Below are 14,075 nucleotides of genomic sequence, written 5' to 3' on the forward strand. Positions count from 1 at the left end.
ACTACAAATCGCATGCTCTATTAGCCCTTTCCACGGCTGAGACCACAGTATAAAAACCAGAAGACTGTGGCCTTCAGGATCAAAAGCAAATTGCTTCTTGAAGTTTCCTTAAGTTTAAATCTTTAGATAACCTCCTTCCAAGTTATCTTCATAACATAAATCCACAATAAGTCCCCCATATATTCACTCATTCAAAAAAATACTAAGTGACTAATATACCTCGAGGAACTACGCTAGATACTTTTAATTACAACCATACCAAACCAACTTACACTTTTCACATTAACACATAGCACACTGTTTTGCAAGATAAAACAAACAGGCCTTAGGATCCATGTTTTTCTACTTAGAGAAGGCCGAGCTAACAAAAATAAGCAGATGAAACAATATAACAATAAGCCAATGCGACAAAAACAACCAATAAAGAACATCAATTAAAAAGGAGGCTGCAACCATTGAAATAACTGGAATTCAGATTTTTAATAGTTAGGAACCTTGAGAACTATACTTCTGTTTTCCTTACCTTTTAACATCTACCAGAAATATTATCAGGCAGCAACGTACGGAGAGTACCTACTCTCTACATCACACTCTACTGCATATTTTGAGATACTGATACAAAAGCATGAGCTGACACCATTTTTTTCTTTCACAGAAATTATTAAAATATATTTTTAAATATTACATAAAAATATTAAAACAACTGGGGAAGGCTTTTGTACAACAAAAACACATATTATTGAAATCTATGGTGAATTTATAAAATCCAACAGGGACTAAATGGAACCTAGAGTTAGAAAATAAAACAAGTATAAAGTTATTAAGCTTAATTAATATTAAGTTTTCATTTCCTAAATTCTTTAAAATTCACAATATATTGGGGAGCCTGGGTGGCTCAGTCAGTTAGGCGTCTGACTTTGGCTCAGGTCATGATCTCGCGGTTGGTGAGTTCAAGCCCTGCGTTGGGCTCTGTGCTGACAGCTCAGAGCCTGGAGCCTGCTTCGGATTCTGTGTCTCCCTCTCTCTCTGCCCCTCTCCTGCTCATGCTCTGTCTCTGTCTCAAAAATAAATAAAACATTAAAAAAAAATTTACAATATATTAATTCTCCTTTTGATATTTTCTATTATGACTTCAACAAAATTCTCCTTAAAAATTAAAATTTATTAGTAACACTATTGAGAAGGATAACCCATGCATTTATGAAAACAATGCTTGTATTTTAATGTAGCGTCACCTAAGATTAGTTATTAAAATGGATTTTCTTAAATTTTTTTTAATGTTTATTTATTTTTGAGAGAGACAGAGACAGAATGCAAGTGGGTTAGGGGCAGAGAGAGAGGGAGACACAGAATCCAAAGCAGGCTCTAGGCTCTGAGCTGTCCGCACAGCACCTGACGTGGGGCTCGAACTCACCAGCCGTGAGATCATGACCCAAGCTGAAGTTGGACGCTCAACCGACTGAGCCACCCAGGCGCCCCAAGATAGATTTTCTTAAAATAGTTGATTACTGCACAAATTAAAACTGTTAGAAGTTCGTGGTAAGGAGAGACAGTTATGGGTGTTTGATATCTATGTATGTTTTAATACGTCACATTAAAAATCCAAAATATTAATCTGAAACAATTAAGTCACATTAAAAACAACTCAAGAACACAGCTGGGAAAAGAGATACGCATTCAGATCATAGAAAAAATACCCTAAATAGGTACTGCATAGTGATTTCTTATGTGAAACAGCTGATTTTCTAAATGTTCAGAGTATAAACTAAATTCCATGATAAAATACAACTATTAAGACTTATAAGTGAGAATATTATTTAAAGCAAGATGCCTGATATTTTTCATCATTTTTACTCAAAATGTCCCTTTTCAACAATGTGACAAGTTTATACCTTTTCCCCCATTCTTTTTTCCCCTACCACACTCACTACATATTTAAATGGAAAGAAAAAAAGACATTTACCTCACCAAATGGAGTGTAAAACTGCACAGTGTTTACATCTTTATCCTGAGTGACAACCTTCTGGGAGCCTGCCACAGCCAACACGCTGCCAGTGTGGTTCCACTGGATACTTACTACAAACATGCCAGTATCAATTAAAACGGGATCTACTCAAAAAGAAAAATGAAGTAACTGTGGTAAAATACTTAGCCTCAAGAACTTTATAAAGAACAATTTTAAAATATTTTTTTTAATTCTCCACATTAAGAAAGAAAGAGAGAAAGAAAAATGACATACTCTGGTCATTCTCATGTCTCATGATTTGGCACCTCCCATTGTCAAAACAAATAGCAAGGCAGGGGCAGTCTGGCTCCACATAGCCTTCTTGGCCATGGTACCAGTGAATTCCAGCAATACTGATTGCTCCGGTGACGTTCACCAAACAGTTCAGTTTCATTTTCATCTAAACAAAATAAGTTAAGTTAATACTTCATATTTTAAAACAGATCCGTATAGACTATTATAGAAAGAACACTGAAAATGAGATTTAAAAATCTGGTTTCAGATGCAAGTTCCATCACTTACTGGTTTACCAGCCCTGGACAAACCACTTCAAGCAGAGTTTTAGTTTTCTTTATTTGCAAAATAGGGATTAAAAAAAAAAACTCACAGAGAATTTATGAGACTCAAATGACAAGAGGTAAATGAAAGAACCTCAAGAACAGCGGTGTCAAGGAGAAGTCGGCTATTATCACTTACACCGGTTAAGTGCATTTGTATAATGCCCTCAACCTCACTACAAATAAAACTGCCCCATAAGTAAGATCAGAGATCTGACATAGCTCAGTCTCACAAAACTAGAGTTTTCCTTGAGATCATGCTATCTGAGCCTATTCTATTTTGCCTTCTTTCCAGGACCTGACTCTTATCCCTTACTGTTTAAGTCTTCCATTCCTTTTACAATCTTGAGTAACTTGCTATAAAAATATCATTGGAAAAAAAAATATAGCATTGGTATCTCATATAAACTTTGGCTTCTGCTATCAGAAGACACAAAGATTTGGGGTGCCTGCGTGGCTCTGTCAGTTCAGCATTCGATTCTTGATTTTGGCTTAGGCCATGATCTCACGGTTCATGGGTTGGAGCCCTGCGTCTGGCTCTGCATTGACAGCACAGAGCCTGCTTGGGATTCCCTGTCTCCCTCTCTCTCTGCCCCTCCCCTGCTTGTGTTCTCTCTCAAAATAAGTAAATAAACTTTAAAAAGAAGAAGAAGAAGAAGAAGACGACGACGACACAAAGATTAAATTGCATATCATCTCATTATCCCTCAGCTTCAATACACTGAAATCTTGTCCTTCCCAGTTACCAGGAATTCAGAACTAAAAGTATTAATTTACCTTGAAGAGACCCAGTATTTTTTTTAATTAAAAAAATCTAAATAATTGGGAAAAAACATGAATTGAAAACTTTCTTGATTACACAAACCATCATAATAAATAAATGTACATATACATATATAACATATAACATAACCATATAAAGTTGGGTAACTAAAACTACGAATATATATATACTTACTATAAAATTCCCTTGATTATCATAAATGTGTATTTCTCCACTTGTCATTCCAAAAAGTAGGATCTTACTATCTGCAGACCATGCTACATGGCATAACTGTACACCCTTCAAGTCTTTTCCCCAAATGCGATTCCCTAAAGTAAAACATAAAACAAAATTATTTCATTAAAAGTTCAAGGTCACGATTCTCCAACAACTGCTCTAAAACTGTGTTTCTCTAAAGAGCTCTCACATTCTTCACAGAACCATGTGTTTGTTCAATTTATTCAGTCAATAAATATCTGCTGAGCACTTACTATGTGCCAAACACCCTACTAAATATTTGCAATAGCAGCTGTTTCCAACTTTCTCCCTTCTCTTCAAAACTCTGACCCAAGACCTCACTCCCAATTAGCAGATAAATTCATCTTCAACTTTGTAAAATTAAATAAACGCTTTCAAAGAAGAAATCCCTCATTCCCACTTTCAAACACTCAGAACATTAAGTGAATCCACACCGACCCTTTCTGCTTAGCCCCCCCATTACAAAGGAAGAGTTTTGTCCCCAGCCAGACACCCATCTAGGGCTAATCCCTCCACCTATTTTTTGGTCTAAGCCCTTCCCAGCTTTGCAAAGATCTCCCTCTACTGATTATGCACATTTTCTCTTTCTCTTTAAACTCTTCTAAGCCCTTCCTTACAAGTATTTAAACATACTCAGATCCATCCTTGAAAACCAGCACCTCAAATAAAAACAAACAAAACAAAGAACACCTCCCTCTACCCCAAGTTCCCCTCTAGTCACCATCCTATTTCCACCATTCCTCTACCAGCCTCACTTCTTAAAAGAGCTTATGCAGGCACTTCCTCCCCTCCCATTCAACCCTCAGTCCAACCTGATCTGGCTTCTGCCCCACACCTGCACTGAAATGGCCTTCATGAGGTTGTTAATGACCTGTTGCTTTTCTTTTCTTTTCTTTTCTTTTCTTTTTTTTTTAACCACCCCTTCCTTCCTTCTTGGTTTCTGTGAATCTGTTTACTCCTTTATCTCCAATGCTTGTAATTCAGTATCCTTTACAGAATTCTCTTCTGCCAACCCATTAAATGTTGCAGGTTCTTATTCCAAGATGGCCCAGTTTTCCAGCTATTCCAATGGTTTAAATTACCATCTACATGCTGGTGATTCCCAAAATTATGACTCCAGTCCAGATGTTTCTGAGCCACAAATGTATATATCTAACTACTTGGCTGTCCTACAGCATAACAAAGTCAACATGTCCATAACTGAAATCTTCCTTCAAAACCAGTCTTTCTCCCACATCCCTTATTTCAATGGCATCACCATCCACCCAGCTGTCAAAGTTAAAAACCTGGCTATTCCTCTGGACACTTCCATCCCCTCAGCCCCAAACTCATCAATAATGAGACCCCATCTATTTTACCTCCTAAATATCTCTAGCATATGTCCACTTACTTCCATCCTCTTTGTCATTTCCCTGGTTCAGCTACCATCCACCATCACCTCTCACCTGAATTACCAATATCAATTTCCTAAGTGGTACACCTGCCCCATCTTTCTTTCCTTCCTCTGCAATCACAGAGATGCTTCCAAAGAACAAACCTGATCACCCTGCTCCCATTCTTAAAACCTTTCATTATGCCCTTAATGTTAAGTTCAAACTTCTTAGATAACTTACAATCTACATGATCTGTCTTCACTAATGTCTCTAATTTCATCACATACAACTCTTTTCCTTTTAGTATTATAGTACACTGACTCTCAATTTTTTTCAATACCCTAAACATGGCTAAGTTCAACCCCTATGGACCTCCTCCCTATGGCCTTCCTTAGGCCTAGGACATTCTACAAACCCACATTCCTGGTGGCTAATGCCTCAGCAGACATCACTTCCTCCAGGATGCCTTCCCTGATCCCTCCAAGTCTGGCTTAGATACTTCTACTACATGTTTGCTGTATTTTCCCATCTCAGCACTTATCACAAGGCACTGTAACTGCTTGGTTACTAATCCACCTCTCCTGCTCTAGATCTGAAATACTTTTTATATACCTAGTGCCTAGAACTACAGCTGTCACTTTATGAATTCTCAGAAACATTTGGGGAATAAATGAAGTTACAACAGAAAAAAAAAAAAACAAATGGAAAAATGAAAATCATTTTGAAATAAATTATTTCTCTATAGAGAAAATTTCACATTAAAACAAAGGTACAGACCCTCGGAAGCCCCAGTGTTAGCTATGAATTAAAATTTGAAAGACCTAAGTTTTAAAGCTACAAAACACACATAGCAATAACAGATTCAGTTCTATTAAAAAATGACCAGATGAGGGGCGCCTGGGTGGCTCAGTCGGTTAAGCATCCGACTTCAGCTCAGGTCATGATCTCACGGTCCGTGGGTTCGAGCCCCGCGTCGGGCTCTGTGCTGACAGCTCAGAGCCTGGAGCCCATTTCAGATTCTGTGTCTCCCTCTCTCTCTGCCCCTCCCCTGTTCATGCTCTGTCTCTGTCTCAAAAATAAATAAACGTTAAAAAAAATTTAAAAAAAAAAATGACCAGATGATCATTTCGCGACATATAAAAATATCAAATGATTATGCTGTACACCTAAAACTAATGTTATATGTCAATTATACTTAACAGTTCAATTTTTTCAAAATAACCATAGATTGTTATATCTCTATATACTTGAAAGTAAATCTATGTATTTATAATACAGTCTAATACATACAAAATAAGTTACATAATTAGGCAGACATATTTAAAATAATCCTGAAAAATTAATTTACCTTTTTTCTGTGTCACTGTAGGAAATTTGTTAAAAATAGAATTTTTACTTGGAACACCTGGGTGGCTCAGTCAGCTAAACATCCAACTTTTTTTTTTAATTGTTTTTTAATGTTTATTTATTTTTGAGAGAGATAGACACAGTGCGAGCAAGGGAGGGGCAGAAAAAGAGGGAGAGACAGAATCTGAAGCAGGCTCCAGGCTCTGAGCTGTCAGCAAACAGCCGACACAGGGCTCAAACCCACAAACCATGAGATCATGACCTGAACCAAAGCCGGACCATTATTAACGGACTGAGTCACACAGGTACCCCAGCATCCAACTCTTAATTTCGACTCAGGTCATGATCTCATAGTGCATGAGATCAAGCGGCACCCCCCACCCCTGCATCAGGCCCTGTGCAGACAGCACGAGCCTACTTAGGATTCTCTCCCTCCATCTCTTTCTGCCCCACTCCCGGCGTGCATGCATTCTCTCTCTCAAAATAAACAAATAAAACATTAAAAAAATAATAAAAATAAAATAAAAAATGGGTTTTTTTACTTGAGTATACTTAAAAGTAAATGTTTCTTGAATGTTATTAAATTGTATATCAACCATTTTCTCTGTGTTTTTCTGTCAGAAGACTAACATATGATAATTAATTAAACCTCTAAAGATAAAAATGCCAGCCAAATCCTGATCTCAGTTCTGTGTGCAACAAAGTATTACCATCCACCGAACCAACTATCACAGCCCCGTCTTCATACACAATGCAGATCTTCTGTCCGTCAGCATTCCAGCTCATACTTCGAACCACTGATTTATTTCTGTTGTTGATCATCTCCTCGTACCAAGAGCCTATTTGCACACACACACACACAAAAATTACAAGTCAAAACTTTCACATTAGAGTTGAAAACATTCCACAAAATACACTGTGGGATAAATGAGTGCAAAATTTTCTACAACATGAGACGTTAAACAATAAAACCTTCAGGGGCGCCTGGGTGGCGCAGTCGGTTAAGCGTCCGACTTCAGCCAGGTCACGATCTCGCGCTCCGTGAGTTCGAGCCCCACGTCGGGCTCTGGGCTGATGGCTCAGAGCCTGGAGCCTGTTTCCAATTCTGTGTCTCCCTCTCTCTCTGCCCCTCCCCCGTTCATGCTCTGTCTCTCTCTGTCCCAAAAATAAATAAACGTTGAAAAAAAAATATTAAAAAAAAATAAAACCTTCAAATCCAACATAAACAAACAAAAAAAAAATTAGCTGAGGCCTTCACCAACAATTGCTTCAAAGATTATCACAGAAAACACAATAAATGCCCATCTTTTCTCTCTTTCTTCCTTTCTGTCCATTAAAAAATAAAACTCGGGCCGCCTGGGTGGCTCAGTCAGCTGACCATCCGACTTTGGCTCGGGTCATGATCTCACGGTTCGCGGGTTCAAGACCCGAATCGGGCTCTGTGCTGGCAGCTCAGAGCCTGGAGCCTGCTTCAGATTCTGTGTCTCCCTCTCTCTTCCCCTCCCCTGCTCATACTCTGTCTCTCTCTCAAAAATAAATAAACATTTAAAAAAATTTTTTTTAAATAAATAAAACTTTATTTGCTTTTGAAGGGCCAAAACAACTGACTTCTCTCAAAGCCTAACTTTTCCCACTTGAAAAACTTCAGATGATAACCAAAGAAAAAAACAAAATAACCACAATAATTTTATATGTATGCATAAACTCTCCAGTGATTAATTACAAGTATATTGAATATCAGCATATTAGGTAAAAACTCTAAGCCTGCTTGACAAAAATTTTCTACAGTTCAAATCACTTTAGTGATTTCACATCACTAATGCTGAAAGACAAAACATTCATGTACACAGGGCTGGGGTGACAGGTCTCAAGGTACAACCAAATGTGAGGCAAAACACAAGGCCATTTTGGTATCAGAACTCTGGCCTGCAGCCAAGCAAATAACCACGTAATTCAGAAGAACTAGTCGAGCAGGCATTATCAGAGTCTGAACTCAGGACCTGAGAAGACCCACAGAGGAAAAATACAGCTTATCTTCATCTCCTATACTCTCACCTTCCATCCCTACACACACACATACACACATAAACCTTGAGAAACATAAATAAAACTCAGGTACCAAATTTTTCAATTAAGAATTTTTAAATGGTATACCCTGAATGTTTTCAAAACATCACACATGAACTAAGGTACTCTTCTCATTTAAATATGAGACCCCAAGAGATCATGTATTGTGAGTTATTTTTCTGATAATAGTGATGTGCCTAAATTAATCCTTCCCTCGCTCTGTCTTGTAGGCAAAAGGCACAAATCATGAGCCAGTAGAGCAGAGATAAAATCTGTATCCATGAAAGAAAGGATGCTAAATGGCTCAATAAGGGGAATGAATTATTGCCTCTGAATTCTTAATGTTTTTATGTACTGGACCAACTCTAGCCACTGATCACACAGAAAATAATTCTTATCGGAAACCTGGCAAAAAAAGATCTCAAGTAGAAACTATCCAACTAAGGGCGTAAATTCATTGTGGAGATAACCAACAGTCATCTAATTCACTTTCTTCATGCAAGGTCACAGCTCAAAAAAAAAAAACAAACAAACAAACAAAAAAAAAAAACAAAGTTAAAAGGAAAAGTAGGCAGCAATAAATCCAGAAATATTACCCCTGTGAGGTCAGGATGAATTCCTGCTGCTGGTTAAAAGGAGTCTATTTCAAATATATTGTTTCCTCATTCAAATACTGTAATCCGGACTCTAATCTGTGAAAGATTACATAAACTCTCCTAGTGTACCTTTATATAACATCCAAACAATGATAAGCCCATTTTGATCACTGGTAGTCAACTTCTGATATTGTTCATTCCATGTTACAACTTGAACCGAACCTAAAAAACCATAAAACAATTCAGAAACTAAAAAAAGGCTACAATTTCAAATTTGTATTTTTATAATAAACACCAACAGCATGTTAAAATCAATATGGCTCCTGTGCAACTAAACAGGATTTAATATCATTCCAAAATATTCACAGGATGCAGTCACTATTATCACTCATTTTCTACAACAATGTGTGATACTAATTTTCATGTTTATTCCTATTTCAGGACAGCAAAGGCACCTATTATGGTCAAATGCAAAAGCTGCCATATATCTGATGACAGAAACAAATATAAGTAAGATTTACCCAACTGGCTGATTCCCAAGGATTATAATTCCCAAAGGACAATATACTACGAACTTGGGGTTTCTTTCCAGGGGTGTAGAGGTTGTCTGTGGTTGATATATGCCCTAATATCTCTTCTTTCCCCCTCTTGTTTTCCATTATATTAGTAACACACTCTTGAACATATCTTAAGCCTCTGGGTTATATGAACAACTGATTCTTTTAGTTTTTTTAATCTCTAAATGCTTTAGTGTATATTTCATAAGACATTCTCTTTCATAACCATATTACAAATTAGGAAATTTAACACTGATATAATATTACCTAACCCTGGTCTACATTCAAATTTTATCAACTGTCCAAATATTGTCCTTTATAGATACTTGTTTTTCTCATTCCAAGATCTAGGATCATAGAATACATTCAGTTGTCGTGTCTCTTTAGTCTACTTTAATCTGGAAACATGGGATAGATTCTAAAAAAGGATTATGTCCTACCCATAGACAGCAGTATCTTTTAATATATAAAAGAACTACTCAGTTTTAGATTTATCGAAGATGTTGTTTGATCATGTAAAAGTTGTTGAAGGACTCTAAGCTCAATTAACTATGGCTAAACAGAAATGATTACTTTAAATATTATCATTATAAAAAATGATATCATTTCTGCAATAAGTAGATGGTTTCTCAATGTCTAAAAATAAGACCATTCAAATAGGATTTTAAAAATTACATGACTCACCACTATGACCTTCTAGATTCTGATTCATAGAAAGGTTACTAGGGACTGCAAGACCTCTCAATTTTGCATCATCTAGGAAAAAAAGACATCATGGCAAATACATTAAAGTAATAATTATATGACTTTGACATTTCTTCCTGGATGATTTTAGAAAAAATTTTTTAAGAATGCCTCATTCTGATCTATTTTTCTCATGGTGGAAATATGGACAGTAATATATACCCCCTTGCAGAGATATTATTCTGACAAAATAAAGCAAAATGTATTTTAAAAACATTGTTTACCCAGTATATGAAATATACTGGTAATTATTATTACTGCTATTCCTTCCCAGAAGATCACAAACAGAAATATTTACGATATATAGAATGAAAGCTCTAAAGCATAAGAGGGCTCAGAAAGTAAAGACTTTGGAAACTGGTTTTTACTACATTTTGCAGAATCTTATATGCATTCATTCATTCATTCATTTATTCATTCAATGAATGTCTACATTGTGTTACGCACTGTGGAAGCTTCCGAATATAAAATGATAAAATAGTTAAGGCCTCTCCCCTAAGAGAGTTTGTAGTCTACTGAAGGGACAGATATTAAACACACACTCACCCACCCACATAAATATATATGCATATATGTAAAGTCATAAATTGAGAAAATAAAGCCATAAGAAGAGACAGTAACAGAGGGAGACTGACTTAGATTGGAGGAAGGGAGAGCCAGGGAAGGCTTTCTGAAGAAAGGAGGAGGAGGAGTCCAGACTCAGAAATACCAAGTACAAAGACCCCACGGGTCAAGTGTAGAAGCTCTGAATCCAAAATGTAATTTGCTTCAGCCCTTTATCTTACAGAAGAGTGAACTAAAGCCCAAAGATAAACACCAACTTGCTGAAATTCTTTCAGTATGGCAGAGCTGAGGTTCCAACTCCAATCACCTTACCTACATCTCCAACTTAGATCAGGGGACTGTCTAGCTCTCCATTCTACAGCAACGCTAGGGATGCTAAAGAAATGTGAAGCTGCTATGATTCCAGAGAACTAAAAAAAGACAAATCAAGCTGTAAACACAAGGAACTTATAAACAAAAATGTTTTTAAACATCTCATTTTCTGTTCTCCGGAACTAGGTGAATGATTATTAACATATCTGATAAGCAGAAAAGATGACACCAGCCTGCAACTGTGACAAAACGTGAGATTTTGTGACCTTATTAAAACTCAAATTGTCATTTTTCTTAAACTCTAAATAATAGAGCAGAATAAATAGACATAGCACAAGGCAATGTAGTGACTTAGTTTGCATTCTTCATTCTTTTTCATTTTCCATCAATAACTTGAGTAAAAGCCATCTGATATTTACATTCGATGTTCTCTGAACTTTACTGCAAAAATACTCTATAAAAACAGCACTGAATGTTTGGAGTCTTGTTTGTTTTTCATTTTAAAAGAATTAGAACTGCATAGTGACAAATACCAAGAGCAAATCTCACCGAACAAATGATACTAGGCAATTTTCCATCTAGTTCAAACACTTAGGCTTGCTTTCATTTACCTGTCTGTGTCTCTAATTTCAAAACTTTCAGTAATCCGTCTTCACCACCACATGCTATGAATCCTTGGTCCTTGTTCCAAGATACACATTTCAGCTTTACGTTATCGGGAATGGCGACCTGAAAAACAACCACAGCCACTCTCACAGCTTTTCATGGAGGAGTTGGAAAGTGAGTTACAGATGCAGGCTGAAGAAGTCCCCCCAAGAAATAAAAAATGGTCAGCCTTGCAGAGAGTGTACTGTTAGGAAAATGGGCATGGCACGATCCCCTGAACTGCCCCGCGCCCTACCATTTTCGAAAGGACGGCGGGGGGAGAGGGAAGCACACAAGAAAGGCACTGACTGCAGAGGAACCCAATGGGAGAGTCACCTGAGAAATTTTAAAGGAAGGAAACGGGGAAAAGAGGTATAAATCCATACCATTGATCCATATTCCCTTTCCACACATAACACTTAGGATACCCTTTTGTTATTACTTTTCTCTCGCCCGCCAGCCCATGACGATCCAGTGAATTGAAGTCACCTGGATCAACAGGTGGAGAAGGAGCGGTAGGGAAGCACGCAGTGATCTGTCCTGCTGAGGTCCCCAAAAAGACCCAGGCAGGGGGCAGGAATGGGAGAGAGTCGTGCGAAAGGGCTGTTGGCTCCGCCGAGAATTATCTGGGACTCGGGACCCGAAGGAGGAGGTCCGAGGCTGGACGAGGCAGGAAGGTGCGAGGTGGGAAGGCGAAGGATGCGGGACAGGATGCGGGATTCGCCTGCAGGACGCGGGAACAGAGGAGCTAGGGCGTCAGCGGGAAAACTCACTTTCTTGCTCAGGTAAAAGAACATCCTGGGAACCCCGAGAAGACGACCCCAGCCGTCCAGGCCCGCCAAAGGAAACCTTTTTCTAAGTCTCCAGTCGCGAGTACCAGAACCTCTTGGAAGCGCCTGTCGCCCTGGCAACCACCGCCGCCCAGGCGCATCCGGGGCGCTGAGAGACACTTCCGGCGGCGGCGTCGCACCGCCCGGCGTCTTGCGCCTGCGCGGAGATCGGGGTGTTGGAGTAGCAGCAGACAGCAGACGGCACTTGTGGTTGGGGCTGGTTGCTTTGTTTCTGGGCCTTTTTGCCCTACGCCTGGGGGGCCAACACGGTGTCCCTCAGCGCCTTGCTTTCACCTCAGCTGTCTTCTTTTCGAGCGGCTCGAAGAGCAGGCTAAACCTCAGTAGGTCGCGGTGGAACTTGCCTGGGGTGTTAAAATCAACTCAAGCAAAGGCACCTGAGGTCACGGTGATTGGGGATTTTGTAAGCCCCAGAGACCCAGCATTGTGGAGTCATTTACTGTGTTTGGCCGGCTGGCGCCGTTGGCCACAAGGAAGCGCCAACGTACATTTTTGAAGTCTGTAAACCTTCCCTTATTCCTGAGGATTGGAGAACCCTCTGGAGCAGTTTTTAGGAGATTGCGTTTATTCTGTTTGTTTTAGAACTTTTTAACAGCTTATTTCAGGTGTTACTGCAGCCCAATGGTACATGTCAAGGAGTATATATATGAGCTTTGGGCCATTGCAGCATGTAATTGCCATTTGGGCATAGCCTTCCGTTTTTGAATAATTAAAGTTGGTGTTTGATCCCTGGCCTGAGAACAACTATTCTGTATTCTCTTCTTTTTCTACCTTAATTCTTTAATCTCCCTTGTCCTTTTTGAATGCTTGGAGAGTTACAAAGCACAGCAATTTGGGCACGGGGTAGAAAATCCCACGAAATTACTTAGTCTAACCCATTTTCTAATTTATATCTGATTTTTCCTTTTACCATATTCTGCGGCCACTGCTGTTGAGTTGTATAATCTAGAATGTACCTTATGCAGCAGCAGCAGTAGCTGCAGCAGCTAATTTCCCCATCTAGTCTTTCCCAATTTCAGGCAAATAATGTTCAGATCCTTTGAAGGGAGTCTGTTGCCTCACCCAGCACATTCAAGAATTGACAATGGTCCCAGTGCCTTTCCTATCAAATCTAAATCCCAGCTAAAATTAGATTTTCCTTGGATACCGAAATGTCTACTATCGTGCCCCCATTCTAAGCAAGTCCATATGCTTTCTGCCTCCAAGGCCATCTTATATATCCCCTGATGTTCCTGTCCTCTCTGCCAATTGTGCCTAGCCGAATGTACAAATCAGGTCTCCCTGAGAAACTCTTTCCAAACGTAACCCCCATCCCATTCAGAGAATATATTTGCTTTCAAATGTGTGTATCTGTTTTTTCAGCATCAAGCTGAATTCTGAAGATATGTTGGCACCTGTGCACAAGCTCCCTATACTGGACTCATGAAACAAACCAGAAC

At 38.7% G+C, this 14,075-nt stretch overlaps 1 protein-coding gene across 4 annotated transcripts in view; it reads right to left on the reverse strand.

Annotated features, from left to right (window-relative positions):
* Positions 1 to 12,724, reverse strand: part of WDR35 (WD repeat domain 35) — a 61,335-nt gene extending 48,611 nt beyond the window's left edge. For 2 of the 4 annotated variants that reach the window (XM_040496139.1, XM_040496138.1), the window contains exons 1-8: positions 12,562 to 12,722; positions 11,755 to 11,872; positions 10,208 to 10,279; positions 9,096 to 9,188; positions 7,014 to 7,142; positions 3,521 to 3,654; positions 2,240 to 2,405; positions 1,964 to 2,109 (exon numbers count right to left, since the gene is read on the reverse strand). In XM_040496139.1, the coding sequence (XP_040352073.1) occupies positions 1,964 to 2,109; positions 2,240 to 2,405; positions 3,521 to 3,654; positions 7,014 to 7,142; positions 9,096 to 9,188; positions 10,208 to 10,279; positions 11,755 to 11,872; positions 12,562 to 12,585 (882 nt within the window). In that variant the 5' untranslated portion in view covers positions 12,586 to 12,722. Of the gene's footprint in view, positions 1 to 1,963; positions 2,110 to 2,239; positions 2,406 to 3,520; positions 3,655 to 7,013; positions 7,143 to 9,095; positions 9,189 to 10,207; positions 10,280 to 11,754; positions 11,873 to 12,561 lie in introns of all 4 variants that reach the window. The other 2 variants (XM_040496142.1, XM_040496141.1) reach the window with 2 other exon arrangements.
* Between the last annotated feature and the right edge of the window lie 1,351 nt (positions 12,725 to 14,075).

Source organism: Herpailurus yagouaroundi, unplaced genomic scaffold (genome assembly GCF_014898765.1).
Source record: "Herpailurus yagouaroundi ecotype Mexico unplaced genomic scaffold, PumYag 188, whole genome shotgun sequence".
Taxonomy (NCBI): domain Eukaryota; kingdom Metazoa; phylum Chordata; class Mammalia; order Carnivora; family Felidae; genus Herpailurus; species Herpailurus yagouaroundi.